General features: G+C 42.7%; 1 protein-coding gene across 5 annotated transcripts in view; it reads right to left on the bottom strand.

Annotated features, from left to right (window-relative positions):
• The window catches only part of Ptpn2 (protein tyrosine phosphatase non-receptor type 2), a 61,457-nt gene extending 43,034 nt beyond the window's left edge, over window positions 1-18,423 (bottom strand). For 3 of the 5 annotated variants that reach the window (XR_012910257.1, XM_075968411.1, XM_075968410.1), the window contains exons 1-2: window positions 18,172-18,423; window positions 1,819-1,909 (exon numbers count right to left, since the gene is read on the bottom strand). Coding sequence is in view for 2 of the 5 variants with exons in the window: in XM_075968411.1 (XP_075824526.1) it covers window positions 1,819-1,909; window positions 18,172-18,240 (160 nt within the window). In the remaining 3 variants the exon portion in view is untranslated. The remainder of the gene's footprint in view (window positions 1-1,818; window positions 1,910-18,171) is intronic. The other 2 variants (XM_075968413.1, XM_075968412.1) reach the window with 2 other exon arrangements.
• Window positions 18,424-20,187: the final 1,764 nt, after the last annotated feature.

Below are 20,187 nucleotides of genomic sequence, written 5' to 3'. Positions count from 1 at the left end.
AGAACAGTGCATACATAATAAACAAACAAACAAACAAACCTTTTTTTAAAAAACATTTCAAGCCGGGCGGTGGTGGCGCACGCCTTTAATCCCAGCACTCGGGAGGCAGAGGCAGGCGGATCTCTGTGAGTTCGAGACCAGCCTGGTCTACAAGAGCTAGTTCCAGGACAGGCTCCAAAACCACAGAGAAACCCTGTCTCAAAAAACCAAAAAAAAAAAAAAAAAAAAATTTCAAGAGTTAAATAAGCTACAGACTGCTCTGCTAAGGTTGTCTCTTTCCCAGGATAATCAGCTCCAGCTTCTTCACTGCCGCCTCTTTTATATTCTGAGTCCACTCCAGTTCAGTTGATGGCGTATAGAAATGAGTGGAGAAGCAAAGCTCTACTCCTGGTTTTCAGGAATACTATGAGCTGAGGCACTTTCCAGGTAGTAGATTATAACTCAAGTGAGATTTCTTGACTCTAAACTTTTTCTAAACTCTCCAAGGAATGAAGAATACAAAGTGTTCCAAAATGGGAGCTTCACAATTTGGAGAATTAAGATAAAAGAGATTTTAAAATATAACAGCTAAATAGTTATCAGATTGATTAGGGAAGGATGTGGGAAAGCTTTAGTAAGAAAAAAAAAGTCAAAGAATTAAAGAACCCAGTGCTGTAAAAAAGTGAATACACACCAAAAGAAATAGTTAATAACGACAACAACAACAACAAAAAAGGCAAAATGAAACAAAACAATAAACAGCAAAAACAGTGCTGGAATACGGAAAGTAACCTTCAAGTCAGCAGAATTGACGATTTCAAGGGTAAAAGCTGGGTGTAGGTTTAGGTGGCTGAGACAAGAGGTTCACACGTTGGAGGATAGCACAGGAGACATAGAAAGTCCTGCTGCAAAATAAGCAATCCTCCTTTCTTTCTCCTGGGCAAAAATATTGTAGTTGGTCAAAGTAGAAAGTGCTGAAGAGGTCTAGGAACTCCAAGGCTGGTGTTGCATGGTGTTTGTTGCGGGAGACATTAGGTCACCCAGATTAAACGAAGGCTCTGATGAGGAGAGGGGCTGACAAGAAACACAGGAAGTGGCTATGGAGCCTGGAGAAGTGAGCTGTACAGGAAGAAAAAGCTTTGGCAGAGGTCACTTCATTGGCAAGCTGAGGAACCCTAGCAGAGACTAGGAAATGCTTAGATGTCATTCATAGGAAGCAAGAATAACAAGGATCCTTCATCTGAGACCAAGAAATGGATTCACTGCTGAATTTTACCAGATGCTAGAACACCTAATAAAAATGCTCTTCAAACCAAAGAGGGGCGAAAAGATGACTAAGAAAAGTTCTTGCTATGTAAGTGTAAGGAATGTCTTCTGAATCCCTAGAACCCATATAAAAGGCCAGGCAGATATGGCAGCCGGACTGCAATCCCAGTACAAGTTATAATAGAGCTGTGTGGCTAGCCAGACTAGCTAAAATAGTGTTCTGGGCCCAAGCAAAGACCCTACCCCTGCTGTATAAGGTGAGGAGTGATCAAGGAAGACACCCGACACATGTGCGTGCGCAGACATGTAGTTATTAAACCTGCCGTGGTGGCCAACACTCTGGAGGCTGAAGCAAGAGGACTGCTACAAATGTGAGGTCACCCTGTGCTACACAGTAACTTCCAAAACAGCCTGGACTATACAGTGAAGCCCTATCTCAAAGAAAACAAAAAAGTATATACATTGTTAAAAATTGCTGTACTAGTCAACCTACCCCCAACCCTCTATTTCCACTGTATCCTGTCTCCTAAACAAGCTGAAAAACACACATGCACATAAAGCCACAGTACTTACATGGGCTTACATCTCTGTATCTGTTTCGATTTCGGTTTTCTGGAAACTTGGCCACTCTATGAGGATAGTCATGGGACTCATTTCGAATTTCCTTAAAATAACAAAAATATATTTTAATATCCCTATTAAATTTTATATAGCAACACATACCCTCCTAGCCAATATAGAATAGCATTAAGCATTTATTTTAAGCTCCAAAAAGCTACAGGTAAACCTTATACCAAAAAATAAAAACAAAACAAAAAAAAAGAAAGTTCAGACTTTGCTCACATTACTCTAAATATATATATATTTAAAATAATATTTATTATATATTTAACACAAACATTCTCCCCCTGCCCAGATAGGGTTTCTCTGTGAAACAGTCCTGGCTGTCCTGGAACTCACTCTGTAGACCAGGCTGGCCCCAAACTCACGGAGATCTATCTACCTGCTTTTACCTCTCAAGTACAGGATTAAAGGTGTGTACCACCACCACCCCGCAAATATTCATTCTTGATGCATCAACCTTTTTAAGGATCTATAAGCACTCCATTTTAGAAAAGGTCACTTTCTAGTTTACTTATTTTGTTTTTTAGAGACAGGGTTTCTCTGTGTAACAGTCCTGGCTGTCTTCAAACTCACAGAGATCCACCTGTCTCTGTCTCCCAACTGCTGGGATTAAAGACATACTACACTACCGTCAGGCTCCACTTTCTAGTTCTTAATTTTACCCTTTGGCCTTCAGTGAAAAACCAAATTTTCAACATATATTTTGTTAAAATTTCCATCTAATTCCCAGTAACCCTAAATTCAATAATTAGTCCTTAGCAGGTCCCCACTCCCACCCCAGAGGACAGAAAATATTTATAAAAAATTAAAGATTTTGTAGTTATTTTAGATATAAATGTCTATAAGCTATAACTGCACCATAAATCCAACATATAAACTGAGAATCATAGTTGTAAAACATTTTTACAATTAACTTTTTCCATTGGTATTTCCAAACAAGACCATTGTTGATCTCATCAATACTACTTTATAACTTATTTTCTATTTTTGCCTTAGTGTTTCTCTCTTTGGGTTGATTTGATTAATACTGTAAAACCCCCTTAACCCTCAGAAGTTTTTAATAATGGAACATAATACACATGTTTCTAATCTAAACCTAATTGTAATATTTCTGCAAGATATAAAACACTATTGCCACCCTTAAGTGTGCAACAGAGTAGGACAGTGGTGGTTTTAATCCCAGCACTCGGGAGGCAGAGGCAGGAGGATCTGTGAGTTTGAGGCCAGCCTGGTCTACATGAGCAAGTTCCAGGACAGTTAGGGCTGTTACACAGAGAAACTCTGTCTCAAAAACCAAAAAGTACAAGAAATTTAATTTTATGCTTTCCAAATCATTATTTAACTTAGTACCACTTCTTAATTCTTAACATTCATCAGTTATACTTGCTCTATCATAAAATAATTCTATTTCAAAGACTCATTTGTCACTAAGACTGTCAAATTTTAGTTCCTAAAGCTTAATGGTAAAAACTAACTATATGGAAATGAAAGCAGGTCTGTTCCTTTTTACTCACCACACTTGTGTTAAAGCTCATATTTTCATTCATTTTTCTTCAAGAAAAGTATGCTAAATGTTTATTCTAAGAAATTTTACAAATTATGTGACCATAAATAGGATTTTTAAAAATTTATTAGTATGGTGGCAGGTGCCTTTAATCTCAACAAACAGCTGAAGATAATTGGATCACTGTGAATTACAGGCCACTCAATAAATAATTTAATAAATAAAATAATGAAGATATGAACAAATAAAATTTATTGGTAATTTCTTTTATGGGGTGGTGGTGATAAAAAAATGGCCAGGACAGGACTCCCTCCATAACATCTTCACTAGACTCTTTAGTTGTTCTGTTGTATAATTCTATCTTCCACATATCTTGTCTGTCAATTGTTCTTATTTTTTAACCTAGAGACAATTATATGTATATACTATAACAAATTACTGGTATTGCAAAAAGATCAAAGTATAATTTCCAACCCCATTCTAAATACTTATTTATATAGCCACAGATAAGTATAGCATTCACAGCTTATTAAAGAAGCTTCCTGTAGCAGACAAAACCATTACAGAAATTACAACTGGTCAAAATGCAGAGAACTGAGCAGGGGCTGGGCAGTTAGCTGGTAAGTCTACATACAACATTCCTACACACCTAAGGTTTAGGGAACATCTAGGAAGAGGGAGTGGGAAAACTGAGTCAAAATCAGCAGCAAAATAGTCTCTTCTTTATGAAGGAAACTTCAAAACAGCATTATTACTGATTGCTCTCATTCAAGTTTACAGTAAAAAAGAGCATGTGGGACAGAAAGATTGAAAATGCGCATTTGGAGAGAAAAAAAGCACTAGAAAGTTTAATGTTGTCTCAACCTATGTGTCGGATTATTTTTTCACTTAAGGTCCTAATATGCTACTACTCAATATAAAAATGGAACATTTAGTGCTATCACACCAATCTTGCCAAATTCACTTGGCTCCTTCATATGATGATTTATAAACTCTAAAACCACATAAATACACCCTGACACTATAAATTTCACATAACCTATTAATAGCTAATATAGCTCATTTATCTTTGGTATGTTCTTGGCAGCAACTTATTTAAAAGCCCTACATACAGGTATACAGTTGAATAAAAATTTGCCTTGCTTGCTGGATGGTGGTGTAAACCTTTAATCCCAGCCTGGTCTACAGAGTAAGTTCTATGACAGCCAGAGAGAGCTACACGGAGAAACACTCTCAAAACACCAAATTAAAAAAAAAAAAAAAACAGAAAGAAAGAAAGAAAATTTGCCTTGCTAGATGTAACACAGGAACACATTTGAGGCAAAAAGGGGAAATCACTTATAATACTATGCATATCAAATAAGATCACAGGGGCTGAAGAGGTGGCTCAGTGGTTAAGAGCACTACCTGCTCTTCCAGAGGTCCTGAGTTCAATTCCTGACAACCACATGATAGTTCACAGCCATCTGTAATGAGATCTGGTGTTCTCTTCTGGTCTGCAGGCATGCAGGCAGCCAGAACACTGTATACATAATAGATAAATAAATCTTAAAAAACAAAGTCACAGGACTGTTGGGCATGGGTGACACATGCACCTGGGAGAGTGAGGAGTGCCTTGAGTTTGAAGGTAGCCTCAGCTACAATGCCAAGTGTCAGGCCAGCAAGGGATACACCAGAGCTTATTTTGTTTTTTTTTTTTTTTGTTTTTCGAGACAGGGTTTCTCTGTAGCTTTGGAGACTGTCCTGGAACTCCCTCTGTAGACCAGGCTGGCCTCAAACTCACAGAGATCCGCCTGCCTCTGCCTCCCGAGTGCTGGGATGAAAGGCGTGCGCCACCACCACCTGGCCAGAACTTATTTTAAAGAGAATCAGATATTGGTGGTAAGGAAGATTTGAATACAAGACTATGCAGTTTTTTAAATGTATATACAGATGTAAAGATGTATTTGTTTACATGTAATTTTGGGGATAGTTCAGAATTTGAAATATGATGTGTGTGTATGAGAGAGAGAGAGAGAGTATGGGAGACAGATCTTATAACTAAGTAAGTAATAACTGGTCTAAATTACAAATTCTAGGAAGAGAGGAATTTACTGCAGTGCAGTTATTGGAACTGGGATAAGCAAACCCTTTTGGTTAAAATCTTTCTGCTTCATTACATACTGAAATGTATTTTTAAGTGGATGCACCTACAATGAAGATTTATAATGAAAAAGAGCAAGTTGAGCACGGTAAATTACAAAAGGTAAATTCTGAGGAGAAAAGGAGCACCAAAAAGTGGAATGGAGCTAAATCCTGTGTTCAAGGAAATAAATGGATTAAGAAATGAATAATGGGAATCACCCAGCAAAGTTTCCAACTTGTGAAAAAGAACTAAAGAAAAGGTCAGAGCTAAGTGCGGAGGTGTACACCTTTAATCCCAGCACTAGGAAAGCAGAGGTTGGCAGACCTCTGAGTTTGAGGCCAGCCCAGTCTAGAGAACAAGTTTCAGGACAGCCAAGCTTAGGCGGTGAAGGACAGAAAGCTGGTGAAGATGTAACTCAACAAGGGGGCCACATGTTCCAGCCCCAGAAAGCAGCAGAACTTGGCAGCTTCAGTCATATGGTTCCGGCTTTAGAGTTAAGGATAGAAGAAAGGAGTTATGGAATAAAGTTGCTAAGGCCAGACATGTGTCAAGGGTGTTCCTGAATGGAGGCCTAGTAGAGGGGCCATTGCATGAAGCTGTGAAGTTGAAACCTGGATTGCCTTAGAGAACCTAAGATGCTAGAAATGCCAGAGTCCAGGTGGATCTCTGTGAGTTCCAGGTCAGCATGACTTAAAGAGTGTGTTCCAGGACAGCCATAGCTATGCAGAGAAATCCTGCCTTGAGCCCCACTCCAAGTAAAAAAATAAATAAAAATGCCTGAGTTGTGGGATACCTGCTGAAGAGAGCTGCTAAGAGTGAGTGGAAGCAATCTTTGTTGTTTGAAGTGTGCTGCAGTCTTTAACAAAGTTGAATGGTGGAAATCCGAAGAACATTTTGACTTCAGACATGGAGATGAAGAGTTTGGAGTTTGCCCAGTTGACTTTTTGGTCCTGCTTTAAGTCCAGTATTTCCCTGCATTTTGTATATCCTGTGTCATTATAAATTGGAAGCATGCGATCTGCTTTTTGATTTTGATTTTTACAGGCGATTACAGCTAAGAGATGTTGAGCTTTGAACTTTAAAATACTGTTAAGACTGTGATAAACTATGGGGACTTTTAAAGTTGATCTAGAATTTTGCATTGTGATACTGTTCAAAGTTTTGTGAGCCAGGGAATAGAATGTGGTAGTTTGAATGTAATGGCCCCCATAATCTCACAGGCAGCCTGCAAGATGTAGGACTCTCAGCTATTACTCAAGCATCACATCTGCCTGCATACCACCACGCCTCGTGATAATAGACTAAACCTGTGAAACTAGAACTGAGCCCTCCTCAATTAAATGTTTCCCTTATAAGAGTTGCCGTGGTCATGATGTCTCTTCAGAGCAATAGAAACTCTAAGACATGACCTGAGTTTGATCCTTAGAACCAATTATAGAAGGAGAGAAATACTCCCAAAAGTTTTAGGTGACCTCTATATACACATGGCATGAACAAACTATACTTACACACATAACAAAAAAAGCTTACTGTGTCAAATGATATTTTTTTTTCTACATTGTATCAACTTAAATGGGCTAACATTTCTTGCAAATTTTTTGTTTGGTTGGTTCCCCCCACCCCCACCCCATCCCCAAGACAGGGTTCTCTGTAGCTTTGGAACTCATCCTGGAACTCACTCTGTAGAATTCACAGAGATCGCACCAGCCTCTGAATCTCCAGTGCAGGGATTAAAGGCATGCCTGGTTGGTTTGTTTGTTTTTAGAAAGGTTATTGCTTTATAACCCTGACTGGTCTCAAATTCACAGCAAACCTCTTGACCTCAAACCTCTAAATTCTGGGATTACATGTGCACATAACCACACCTAGTTTACAAGTGTTTTGTTTGTTGAAGTAACCAATGCTTACTTTTAAAATTCAAAATATTCTGAGCACAGTGGTATATATGCTTGTGATTACAGCACTTTGGGGAAGGCAGAAGGATTACAAGTTCAAAGTCAGTCTCGGTTATACAGTTAGAAGTCACTATGAGCCGGGTGGTGGTGGCGCACGCCTTTAATCCCAGCACTCGGGAGGCAGAGGCAGGCGGATCTCTGTGAGTTCGAGACCAGCCTGGTCTACAAGAGCTAGTACCAAGACAGGCTCCAAAGCCACAGAGAAACCCTGTCTCGAAAAACAAACAAACAAACAAACAAAAAAAAAGTCAGTATGAGCTGCAATGAGACCCTGTTCCAAAAAAACTATGAAGGTGTGATGGTTCAAACCTGTAATCACAACACTCAAGCGGACCATGCTACTAAGTGGTCAGAGGATGTTTCTTTCATTTTTTTGAGACAGGATCTTATTGTATAGCCCTGCCTGGCCTGAAACTGAGAGATCTAGTGTCCCCTACTTCCTGAGGGTTTAAAGACATGCATCACTATGCCTAGCATTACTCTGAGTTTTTATTTGTGATTTTATTGAAGAGGGGGAAAAGGTTTTCATCTTTAATAAAATAATATACATCCTTTTTTATTTCCTTTTTTTTAAAAAAGATTTATTTATTTATTATGTATACAACATTCTGCCTCGATGTATGCCTGCACGCCAGAAGAGGGCGCCAGATCTCAGTATAGATGGTTGTGAGCCACCATGTGGTTGCTGGGAATTGAACTCAGAACCTCTGGAAGAGCAGCCAGTGCTCTTAACCACTGAGCCATCTCTCCAACCCTTTTTTTTTTTATTTTCGAGAGAGGGTTTCTCTGTAGTTTTTGGAGCCTGTCCTGGAACTAGCTCTTGTAGACCAGGCTGGCCTCGAACTCACAGAGATCTGCCTGCCTTCGCCTCCAAGTGCTGGGATTAAAGGCGTGTGCCACCACTGCGAGGCCAGAAGCTAGGATTCTTTTTTTTTGTTTGTTTGTTTTTTTTTTAATTTATTTATTTATTAAGGATTTCTGCCTCCTCCCCGCAACCGCCTCCCATTTCCCTCCCCCTCCCCTGATCAAGTCCCCCTCCCTCATCTGCTCAGAAGCTAGGATTCTTATCAGCAAAAATAAAAGCTGACAGTAACACATAACACTATAACACAAGGATAACCTCAGTGGTAACTTTATAGATGAGCACATAAAATCAAGGGGCTTATCCTATAGAAGCTTATTCCTAACTCCCCAGTCGATGTATGATGCTGAATAGTAATCAGTTCTGCAATTTAAGTCCTTTGCCATCTTACTGCACTTATAGTAACACCATGGCTCTGATTCGTTCAGTTTCAATACAGCAGCAAAACCAGCAAATATCTTTATCTTTCCAATTCCTCAGACATAAGATTTTGCTTTAGCATGGATTTTATCAACTGCAGCATTTTTTCTTTTTCTTTCTGTAAATCAAGAACTTTCACCTTGTCCAGCCTGGTGGCCTGGGCCTGCAAACCCAACCACTTGGAGGCTAAAGCACGTTGGAGGCCAATAACCTACCTATCTTTAAAAAATATGTATGGGGAGGGGCGGGTAACTGTGGTTATGGTTCAGTGGTAGAACATCTACCTAGGATGTTTGAAGCCATTGGCTTAATTACTAGAACCCCCGAAAGAAACAAAAACACACAAGTCCAACAACTTTCACCAGATATGATAACCCAGGTTTGTAATACTGGTTCAAGGGTATCCTGAGCCAAATAGTTCCAAAGCAGTAAGAGCTATAGATTGAAAATGTGTCACAAAACAAAAAAACAAGTCAGCTGGGCATGGTGGTGAATTACTTTAATCCCAGTACAGAGGAGGCATAGGAGGCAGGCAAATCTCTGTGGAGTTCCTGAGTTTGAGGGCAGCTTCATCTAAATAGTAAGTTCCAGAACAGTCAAGGCTATAGAGAAACCATCTCAAAAACAAACAAACAAACAAACAAAAAGTCAAAAAATAAGTCAGGAATGGTTGTGCATGACTTTAATCCTTGCACTAGGAAGGGAGAAGATGATCTCTTTGGAGACCAACCAGGCTTATATTGTGTGTTCTAGGCCACCAAAGGCTACATAGCGAGACCTTGTACCAAAAAAAACAACCAACCCAAGAAACTCTTCTGACTACTAAATCATGGGGTTTTGTTTGGTTTGTTTTAAAACAGGGTGATGCTAAATGACAGAGGCTGACCTAAAACCTAGCTACCTTGCTCAGACTGCCTTCTAAGATCCTCTTCCCTCAAGGGCCACAACTACTTCCAAAAGTGATGTTCTAAAAGTAACTGTTTATAGGGAATAAAAAGAATAAGAGGGCCGGGCGGTGGTGGCGCATGTCTTTAATCCCAGCACTTGGGAGGCAGAGGCAGGCGGATCTCTGGGAGTTCGAGGCCAGCCTGGTTTACAAGAGCTAGTTCCAGGACCGGCACCAAAGCTACAGAGAAACCCTGTCTCGAACCCGCCCTCCCCCCAAAAAAAAGAATAAGAGGCAGCCAGGCAGTGGTGGTGCATACCTTTAATCCCAGCACTCTGAGTTCAAGGCCAACATGATCTACAGAGTGAGTTCCAGAACTACACAGAGAAATTCTGTCTTGAAGAAAAAAGAGACTGAAGAGGCCAGACCTTCAACCAAAACTATTCAATTTAGTCTTCCCTGCAAAATTATAGTAAAATATGAAGTAAAAGTTCTCATATTCAAAGTTCAGCTAAAAGCTGAGCATCTGGTTTTTGCTGAAGAAAAATCCTTTCTTTTCCTAGCTCCTTCAGCATCACCAAAATAAAAAGCAGAAGTCATAAAACTCACTATCACAAATATTACCTATTATAATAAAGCAGAATACTCACTTAAACAGCAGTTACAAACATTTGTGAACTGCCATGTGAATGCTGAGAACAAAGCCAGATCCCTTGCAAGAACAAGTGCCTTAATCGTTAAGCCATTTTTCCAATCCTGATGGGTTGCTCATATATATCCAGCATGGGCTGGTAGGCTAGAAAGCTTCCCAAAGGAAGTGCAACTTCAGACTCAAGTAGGTGTTAAGCAATAGGGGAAAGAAAGAGGGAGCAGTTGTGCAAAGGAAATTACATTCTAAAGGCCTCAAGGGGAAGGTGAATACACAACACACATTTCCAAGAACAGAACACGGGGGGGGGGGGGGGGGGGGGAGAAAAATGCCATGGGAAGTAAAGCCACAGAGGCACCACCAGTGGCAGTGTGTGAGACAGAAGGGCTGAATTTTACATTGTGGGCCTGGGAAACCAGTCATTAAAGAGATGAAGAAGAGAAATAACTTTGTTTCCTTTTAGCCATCTCTCCTCACTTCTTCCCTTCAAGTTGTTTCTCAAACATCTACACTTATCTGCACTTTTCCCAACTTTCTGTTCCCAACTAGGCACAACTGTACTGCACTAAAACCACCTTTAAATATCTGATCTTCAGCCAGGCGGAGGTGGCCCACGCCTTTAATCCCAGGATTTGGGAGGCAGAGGCAGGCGGATCTCCAAAGCTACAGAGAAACCTTGTCTTGAAAAACCAAAAAAATAAATAAAAAATAAAAATAAAAATTTGATCTTCAGTAGCTCAATTCAATGAGCCCTTGACTGTACTTGCTCCACATGTAGCAAGCAGGTGGCCCTGTGGACTATCAACTCTCCATATTCTTCAACATCTTTTCTTTCCTACTTTCTTAGTTATTACTCTCCAGTCTCCAGTCTTCACCGCAAGCTTCCTTTCACTACCTACTTTTAAAGACACTGCTGGCAGTCAAGATAACATCCTTGGCCCTCAGCATTTCCAAAACATCTACATGCTACTGGCTAAAATTTGTTGTTTTGTTGAGACAGGGTCTCACTATGTTCACTATGTAGACTTGCTTGCCTCTGCCTCCCAGGTGCTAGGATTAAAGGCACGTGCCACTATGCCTGATTACCTGGAAATTCTTAATGAATAGACCTAGAGGTCTCAAACCTTAAAAAGCAACTATGTTTCTAAGTTCTAACTGAATTTATAGATAGATGAATTCTCTTCTGCAGGTCAGGGTATTTCAGTATCTTAAAAGTAACATCTACTTTAACTTTGTGGATTCAGTGGAGGAGACACATACATGCCAAAGCCTGGGCACAGAGGTGAGAGGACAACTTTTAGGAGCCAGTTCTTGCCTTAGCCTTGAAGCAAGGTCCCTGTGCTGTGTACTCCAGGCTAGCTAGCCTAAGAGCTTCCAGCTGATTCTCCTGTCTCTGCTATCTTGCCTTTCAAGTGCTACGATATAACTTTCCCCCCCACAGGATTCTAGGGAATGAACTCAGGTTGTCAGGCTTCTATGGCAAGCACTTCTACTTGCAGAGCCATCTCCCCAGACCTACTTTGTTGGGTGAGACCGTTCATTTCCTGGCCACCTAGACTCCCAAAATAATCACACAGAAACTATATTATTTGCAATACTGTTTGGCCAATAGCTTAAGCGTATTTCTGGTAACTCTTATTACTTAAATTAATCTATGCATGTAGCTGTGGCTTACCGGCAAGGTTCCGGTGGGTTCCAGCAGAGTCTGTCTCCAGCAGGCGGCTACATGGCTTCCCTCTGACTCTGCCTACTGTCTCTATATATCTCTCAACCTGGCTTTCCTCTGTTAAGCCACTGACTGAAAACAGCTTCTTTATTAACCAATGGCAATAAGACATATTCACAGCATACCTCACCTTCCACATCACTACTTAGCTTTTCAAGTGTGTTTTCCCTCTATTTCTCTTGCCACTGCCTACGTTCAGCTTGGCAGACTTCTCAGTTCTGTCTACACTTAGCACTATCCAACCAACAAGATCTTACTAAAAGTAAAAATAATACCTCTAGTTTAAATTTCCTTGGCAAGTCTCTAGTAGTCTTTGAAATCCTGATCTACAAGAGCCTTCTAGGCTGTCTTATTCTTCCACACTTCAACTTCAGAGCAAACTCAGCCCTAGACTACACTGTTCGGACCTCTCCCTCAGTAGTTAATGCTTGTACACATTTATTTCCCAGAAAAACACTCTTTTTCTTCCAATCCCTTGATAATTTCTCAGTGGACCAACTTGCGCTTCAGGACTGTTAGGCCCTCCCTTCTCAAGGAAATTCACTATTCGGGTTGGAGAGGTGGCTCAGTTGAAAGCACAGGCTGCTTTTCCAGAAAACTGTGGGTTGATTCCCAGAACCCACATGATGATGCGCCATCTGTTAACTACAGTTCCAGGGATCTGATGCTCTCTTCTGGCCTGCTAAAGCATTAGGCACAAACATGGTGCACAGAAATACATGCAAACACAACACCCATACACACACACACACAATTCATTCCAGGTATACCACTTTTTGAGAATTATAGTTCCAAGAATACTCATTCATACAGCATCCTGTGCTTAATACTAGCTTTGTACTAAGCACTTTATAAAACAACAAGGGAGCCGGGCGGTGGTGGCGCACGTCTTTAATCCCAGCACTCGGGAGGCAGAGGCAGGCGGATCTCTGGGAGTTCGAGGCCAGCCTGGTCTTCAGAGCTAGTTCCGGGACAGGCACCAAAGCTACAGAGAAACCCTGTCTCGAAAAACCAAAAAAAACAACAACAACAAGGGGCTGGAGAAATGGCTCAGCAGTTAAAAGCACTGACTGCTCTTCCAAAGGACCAGGGTTCAAATACCAGCATCCACATGGCAACTAACACCTGTCTATAATTCTAAGACCTGACATACATGCAGGCAAAACAACAGTGCACATAACTTTAAAAACTTTTTATCTTTTCCACCACAATTTCATACATATATGTTGATCACATTGTCTCCCATCCTCAAATCCTCTTATCGGTAACTCTCCCATTTGTTTCTGAGACAAGTCTTACACAGATCAGGTTAACCTCGAATTATGGACCCAAGGATAATAGTGAACTTCTAGTCCTTCTGCTTTTACTTTCAGAATGCTGAGATTCCAGGCATGTACCATTATACCCTAATTTTGCTGGGGTCTGAACCCATGGTTTCATGCATGCCAAGCAAGTACTCTACCAACTGAGCTATACCACTTGCTTTCACACACAAAACATTTATTTATTGTTGTGTGTGTATGCCACATCACGAGTGTTGGCAGAGGAGCATGTGAAATCAGTTCTCTCCTTTCACTTGTACAAGGGTTCCAAAAATAGAGCTCGGATTGCCAAGCTTTGGCTAGCACCTGTACCTGCTGAGCCTTTTACTAGGCCTCTCCCTTTCGTGCTTTTATCTGCTAGATCACTTACTACTTGTCACTAGGGTGGACCCTAATGAGCTCTCTTTCCTTCCTTCCTTTCTTTTGGTTTTCCGAGACAGGGCTTCTCTGTGTAGCCCTGGCTGTCCTGGAACTCACTCCATAGACCAGGTCTGCCTGCCTCTGCCTCCTGAGTGCTTGATTAAAGGAATGTGCCACCAGTGCCCAGCTTAATGTTGTCTTTAAACAGTTATCTTCAGTGTCAAATATTAGCACCTAGCACTTAACAGGTTTGAGAGAACAAATGACCTTCAGATTATGAGACTGACACACTACCTGCTAAGCCAAGAAGACAACAAGAGAGCAAAATATGAGCGTCCAAAGAGATCCTCAAGACTCACAGAGTCAGTCTTGGCAGCAGAGATCTCATCTGCAGCCTTCTCTGTGGAATGGTGAAAGAGATGCTCTAGGATCCTAAGAAAGCATGAAGTTCAAATTCTTCCTGACTTGCTTTTACTGTAACACCAGTTAGCATCGCGTTGTAATGCTCTTGGGTTTGGGAAATAAAGTGCTAGCACAGAACTACTGTTCTGCTTAAAGATCTTGGTGACTAGTCTATGGAAGGGTTTCCTAAACTCCTTTCAATGGAATATGAAATTTTCAGTGAATACCAGTACATGCATTTTTGCCTGTATTTATTTTCTGACATTTATGGGGGCCAAACACACATGTGAAAATCAAGGAACCACTTGCATAGGTCAGTTATCTTCTTCCATCCTGTGGGCACCAAGGACCAAACTTAGATCGTCAGGCTTGGTAGGAAACACAGGCTTTGAATCATCTTGCCATTACCAGGGCTACACTTTTTTCTTTTTAAAGATTTTATCTTTATTTTTAATTTTACGTATATGTGTCTGTGCACAGGTTTGCACTCCCCATAGACGCCATAAGATGCCAGATCCCCTAGGACTGGAGTTATAGGCAGTTCTGAGCTCTCTCTGCTGCCCACAAACCTTATTTAGCGAGGCTGGCTCACAAGTGAGTTCCAGAGGTCTGCATGTCTCCCCCACCCCAGCACTCAGAGAGATATACAGCTGGCTTTTAATGTCAACAGTGGCGATCTAAATACAGGTGCTCATGTTTTCATGGAAAACATTTTACTAAATGAGACATCTCCCCTATCTTCCATGTCTTTAAATTACATTTTAACTTTGCGATTGTGGGTGCACATAAAAAGGCACTTGGATGGAGGTCAGATCAGAGGGCTGAACACAAGTTGCCTTCAGCGTGGCAACAGAGGAATCAACCCACAGGACCACCTTCTCAGCAAGACTTTTATTTTCTGATAGAGTCACAATTACCCAAGGCAGGCTAGCGCAGAACTCCAGATCTTTTCTGGCTCTACTTCCCAAGTGCTAGTATTAAAGAATGTGTCACTATGACTGGCTTTTACTTCTTTAATTTTTTTGTACACAAGATCTTATTCCACAGTCCTGGATGTCCTGGAACTCACTCTGTAGACCAGGCTGGCCTCAAACTCAGAGATCTGTCTGCTTCTGCTGGAATTAAAGTCATGGGCCACCAACGTCCAGCTAAAGGCTAGTCTTAAACTCACAACAATCCCCCTGCTTCAGCCTCCCAATTGTTAGGTTACAGGCTGAGCTGCCACATTCAGCATAAGTGCTTTTTTTTCTATTAAGAGCAATGACAACTTTCACTGACTTCTCGAGGACATTAATGCTATATATACATTATACCAAGTATGGTGGCTCATACCTGTAATCCTAGCATTTAGAAGACTGAGGCAGGACTGTCACAAATCAAACCTAATAGGGCTACATAGTAAATTTCAGGCCAGTTTGTGATATTAAGCAAGACCTTGTCTCAAAAAATTGGTTAGACTAAATTAAGTGGTAGTATTAGCACTTTAAAAAAAAATTATTACGCTAGTTCCAGGACAGGAACCAAAAAAAACTTACGGAGAAACCCTGTCTCGAAGAAAAAAAATATATATATAATTACGGGGCTGGAGAGACGGCTCAGCGGTTAAGAGCACTGACTGCTCTTCTAGGACCCAGGTTCAATTTCCAGCACCCATATGGCAGCTCACACTGTCTGTAACTCCAGGATCCAGCATTCTCACACACTTACATAGGCTAAAACACCAGTAAAATGAATATTTTTAAAAAATTATTACTACTATTTTCACACACATGCCTAATTTTATGTGTATAGGCATTTTGCCCGCATGGGCACCATGTGCATACCTGGTGTCCCTGGAGGCCAGAAGAGGGCTTTGGAGCCCCAGGAACAGGAGCTAGAGACAATTCTGAGCTGCTTGTGGGTGCCAGGAATCAATCAAGCCCCTCTGGAAGAGCAACAAGGCCTCTTAACTACTTACTCATTTCTCCAGCACCTTTTCCACCTTATTAGTTTTTTTAATACTTGGTCTTACTATGTAGCCCTGACTGGCCTGAACTATGTAGGCCAGGCTGGCTTAAAACTTAAAGATCTGAGCCAGACATGGTGGTGCATGATTTTTAGTTCCAGCACCCAGGAAGCAGAGGCAGGATGATCCGAGTTCAAAGCCAGCCAAGGCTACTTAGGCCGTCTTAAAAAGAAATGAACAAAAACAAAACCTCAAAGACCACCTGCCCTAGTCCTTGAATTTGGAAACTGAAGGCTGGGCTACCCGGAAATCTTTTCTTTCTTAATTCTGTACTGATTCTATTTGCATTTTTGAGGCACCAGTCTCTGTTAAAACTAATGTAACCATAAAAGAGAGACCTAGAGGTGCGCACACAAACACACAGAGAGAGAGAGATAGCAATAGAGACTCAACTAGAAATTGCATTTAAGATTTTCTACAATTTCATTCACCCCAGCACTTTGACAGTGGAAGTACCAATGTAGGGAGTTCAAGGCAGGTCTGGGCTACAATGGCACATTGTCACAAAACAAAACATAGCGTAACACAGGTTCTCTAATTGGAGGAGTCCTTACTAACATTCGTTAGAAGCTAGTGCCTGGGCTGGAATGATGGCTCAGGGGGGAAAGGTATTTGTTGCCAAGCCTGATGACCCAAGTTCTACCTACAGGACAATCTAATTCTGAAAGTTGTCCTCTGAGCTCTACACAAATGCCATGGAACATGCCTCCCCCCACCACCACGTAATAATAATAATAAAACTAGTGCCTTATTCTAATGTATGCTGAATCAGGAGGTTTAATATATTGCTTGCTAAACTGTTTAAGAAAATACGTTCTAGCCAGGTGTGGTGGTTAATTCCAGCACTCAGGAAGACAGGAGTATTTGTGAGTTCAAGGTCAGACTGACCTATACAAAACTAATTCCAAGCCAGCTAGACTTGCAGGCGGAGAAACCTGTCTCACAGAGGGGTAGGGGGAAAAAAATAAGTCCTAAAAAAACAACCGAAGAATATTTCATTGTCATCTAGTGAAATATAATAGGATGGGAAAAAACAGAATCGTCCAGAGGTAATAGAAAGCTTTGTAGCTTCTATTTGTACTGTAGGAATTAGAGAAAACATAAGAAGCACTTAATAATTCACAGATCACTAAATTCGATCTTGGGGCAATATGTTAATGATTAGCAATGGATCGTTTGTAAGGGGAGAAAAGTTTTGCCTGGATTGAAAAGGGAAGCCACTAGCTGTAAAAAGGTTCGTAGTACAAACGACTTTAGTATGAGCTGAATAGGTAGGTTATTCTCTTGACGACGGAGAACAGCGGCGGCCTATGGACATGTGGCTTCTTTGGGGCTGAAAGAGTACCATCACCACGGTGCACTCGTTTGGGAAACGCGCCCAAAAGCAAAGCTCACATAAAGATCTCTGGTGCACTCCAACAAATCTATAAAGTATGCCTAAGCAAAGGAAATTTTCAAGAGGACACTCCTTTAATCACTGATAATACAACCAAAGCCTCTGTTCCGGAAAGCTCTAGCAGACGATGACCCACTCTCCCGGAGAAAGCAGCCGTGCAAAGAGCGACTATCCCCGATCCCTCGGGAGCTCTCGCCGCCGCTTCAGCTCCGACTCCGCTAATCGTCACAGGCCCCCGGGATACAGCAAGTCACCGACACCCCGCTTCGCCTTAGCTGGCCCTGACCAGAGGGGCTGTCTAGCCCGTTCCGCGGCGCCTGCTCCCAGCGCCCTCTGCCACCGACCACCGGCCGAACAGAACGCGGTAGGCAAGGAAGCCGGAGGCTATCTCATCCCGCTCCCGGAGTCCCTCCACCCTCCACCCAGCGCGTCACGAGCCGGGTCCCGGCCGCGCAGCCAGCAGGCGCCGCTGTGGCGCCGCCTTCAGCCCCAACAGCCTACAGCCTCCTCGATTCTCCCCGTCTAAAGCCTCGCCAAGAGGGGGTGAGGGCTTTCCGCGCAGGCGCGCCCCTGACGCGGCCCGCGCTCGCCACTTCCGCCCGAACGGGAGGCGGGGGAGGCGACACGAAGCCGGCAGGCGCGAGCTCGGATCCTCGGAAGACCCAGCTGCCGCGCGGGACCGAGACTCACCAAGTATAACGGCTGCCAGCGACACTGAGCATCCAGTTCCTCGAACTCCCGCTCGATGGTTGCCGACATGGCGGCGGGAGAGCGCGAGCCAGAGCGGAACCTCCAGAGCGGAGAGGCTCGGGCCCCGCTCTATCCGGGGAGAGCGCTGGCGCTGTGGCGCATGCGCGCTCCGCGCCCCGCCCCGCCCCCCCCACGTTGAGCCGAGCCGGCCTTGGGGAAAGTACCTGGAGCGTCGGACGTCAGCGCGCCGCCTGGGCGCCGCGTGGGTCTGACGTCTTGGAGGCGGGGCGGGCGCGAGGGGGCGTGGTCCAAAGAGTGCCCAGGTGGGAGGGGCGGGGCCAGGCGCCACCCTGGAGCGACACCGCAGGGTCTGGCCCAGGAGTTGAGAAAAGTCCCTGGAAAGTCACCGGTCAGCCCGGCCTTCCTCGCCATCCCAGTTCTTTCTCCTTAGTCTTCAAGTTTCTTTCTTTTTTTTTTTTTTTGTGTGTGTGTTTTCGAGACAGGCTTTCTCAGTACCTTTGGAGCCTGTCCTGGAACTAGCACTTGTAGATAAGGCTGGCCTCGAACTCAGAGATCTGCCTGCTTCTGCCTTCTGAGTGCTGGGATTAAAGACATGTGCCACCACTGCCCGGCAAGTTTTTTTTTTTTTAGATTGCATAGTGCTTTATTAACTTTGAATTTTCTTTATTTTTAATTTATTTATTTATTAAGGATTTCTGCCTCCTCCCCGCCACCGCCTCCCATTTCCCTCCCCCTCCCCCATCAAGTCCCTCTCCCTCATTAGCTCGAAGAGCAATCAGGGTTCCCTGACCTGTGGGGAGTCCAAGGACCGCAAAATGTATGGAAATAGAAAACACTATCCTGAGTGAGGTAAGCCAGACCCAAAAAGAGGAACATGGGATGTACTCACTCATATTTGGTTTCTAGCCATAAATAAAGGACATTGAGCTTATAATTCGCGATCCTAGAGAAGCTAAATAAGAAGGTGAATCCAAAGACAAACATATAGGCATCCTCCTGAATATTAACCTTCATCAGGCGATGAAAGGAGACAGAGACAGAGACCCACATTGGAGCACCGGACAGAAATCTCAAGGTCCAAATCAGGAGCAGAAGGAGAGGGAGCACGAGCAAGGAACTCAGGACCGGGAGGAGTGCACCCACACACTGAGACAATGGAGATGTTCTATCGGGAATTCACCCGGCAAGTTTTTTAATGCACTATCTGAGTTCTATTTAAATACCATCTATGTTAGTCTAGTGGCCTGTGTTCAATTTTGTAACATATCGGTCCCAACAAGTTTTGTGGCAAATAAAGCTCTATAGGAAAAGAGAAGGAAGGCACTTGGGAGATTATCTTGTGTGGACTAAGATTCACAGCTCCAAAGTTAATGTTGTCTGTTTAATGCACATGTAAGTCCACTTCTATGAAAAAAGAACCTGGCTCCGGAAATTGTTTTGCCTCAGATTTAGGATAATTCAATGTTGGTGAATTCATGTACTTAAGAATCTTACCTTTAGCCGGGCGGTGGTGGCGCACGCCTAATTTAATCCCAGGACTCGGGAGGCAGAGGCAGGCAGATCTCTGTGAGTTCGAGTCCAGCCTGTACTACCAGAGCTAGTTCCAGGACAAGCACCAAAGCTACTGAGAAACCCTATCTCGAAAAACAAAATAAAACAAAAAAAGATTCTTACCTTCTGATAATTTTAAGAGACATGAAGGATGCTTCTGGGCCTTTTGGTCAAGATCAAATGAAGAACTGGGAAGTGGTAGAGAAGCATGAAGTGTATTGTACAAATGGAAGTTTAGATTTTTTTCTACAATTACCTCAGCTCTGGAATTAGGAATTCAGTGAAGCCCCGTATTCACCCCCCCCAAGACTGGGGGCAAAGAACAAAACCCCTAAACACAGCAATCCCATTTTGCTCAGTAGCCTCACATGGCTAGTGGCTGCCTTGTGGTTGGAAGCACAAGTAGGACGTTTGTGTCGTCAAAGAACATTCTTTGGGTTTGGA

This window comes from Microtus pennsylvanicus, chromosome 4 (genome assembly GCF_037038515.1).
Source record: "Microtus pennsylvanicus isolate mMicPen1 chromosome 4, mMicPen1.hap1, whole genome shotgun sequence".
NCBI classification, from domain to species: domain Eukaryota; kingdom Metazoa; phylum Chordata; class Mammalia; order Rodentia; family Cricetidae; genus Microtus; species Microtus pennsylvanicus.
This window is presented reverse-complemented; position numbering and strand designations above follow the sequence as displayed.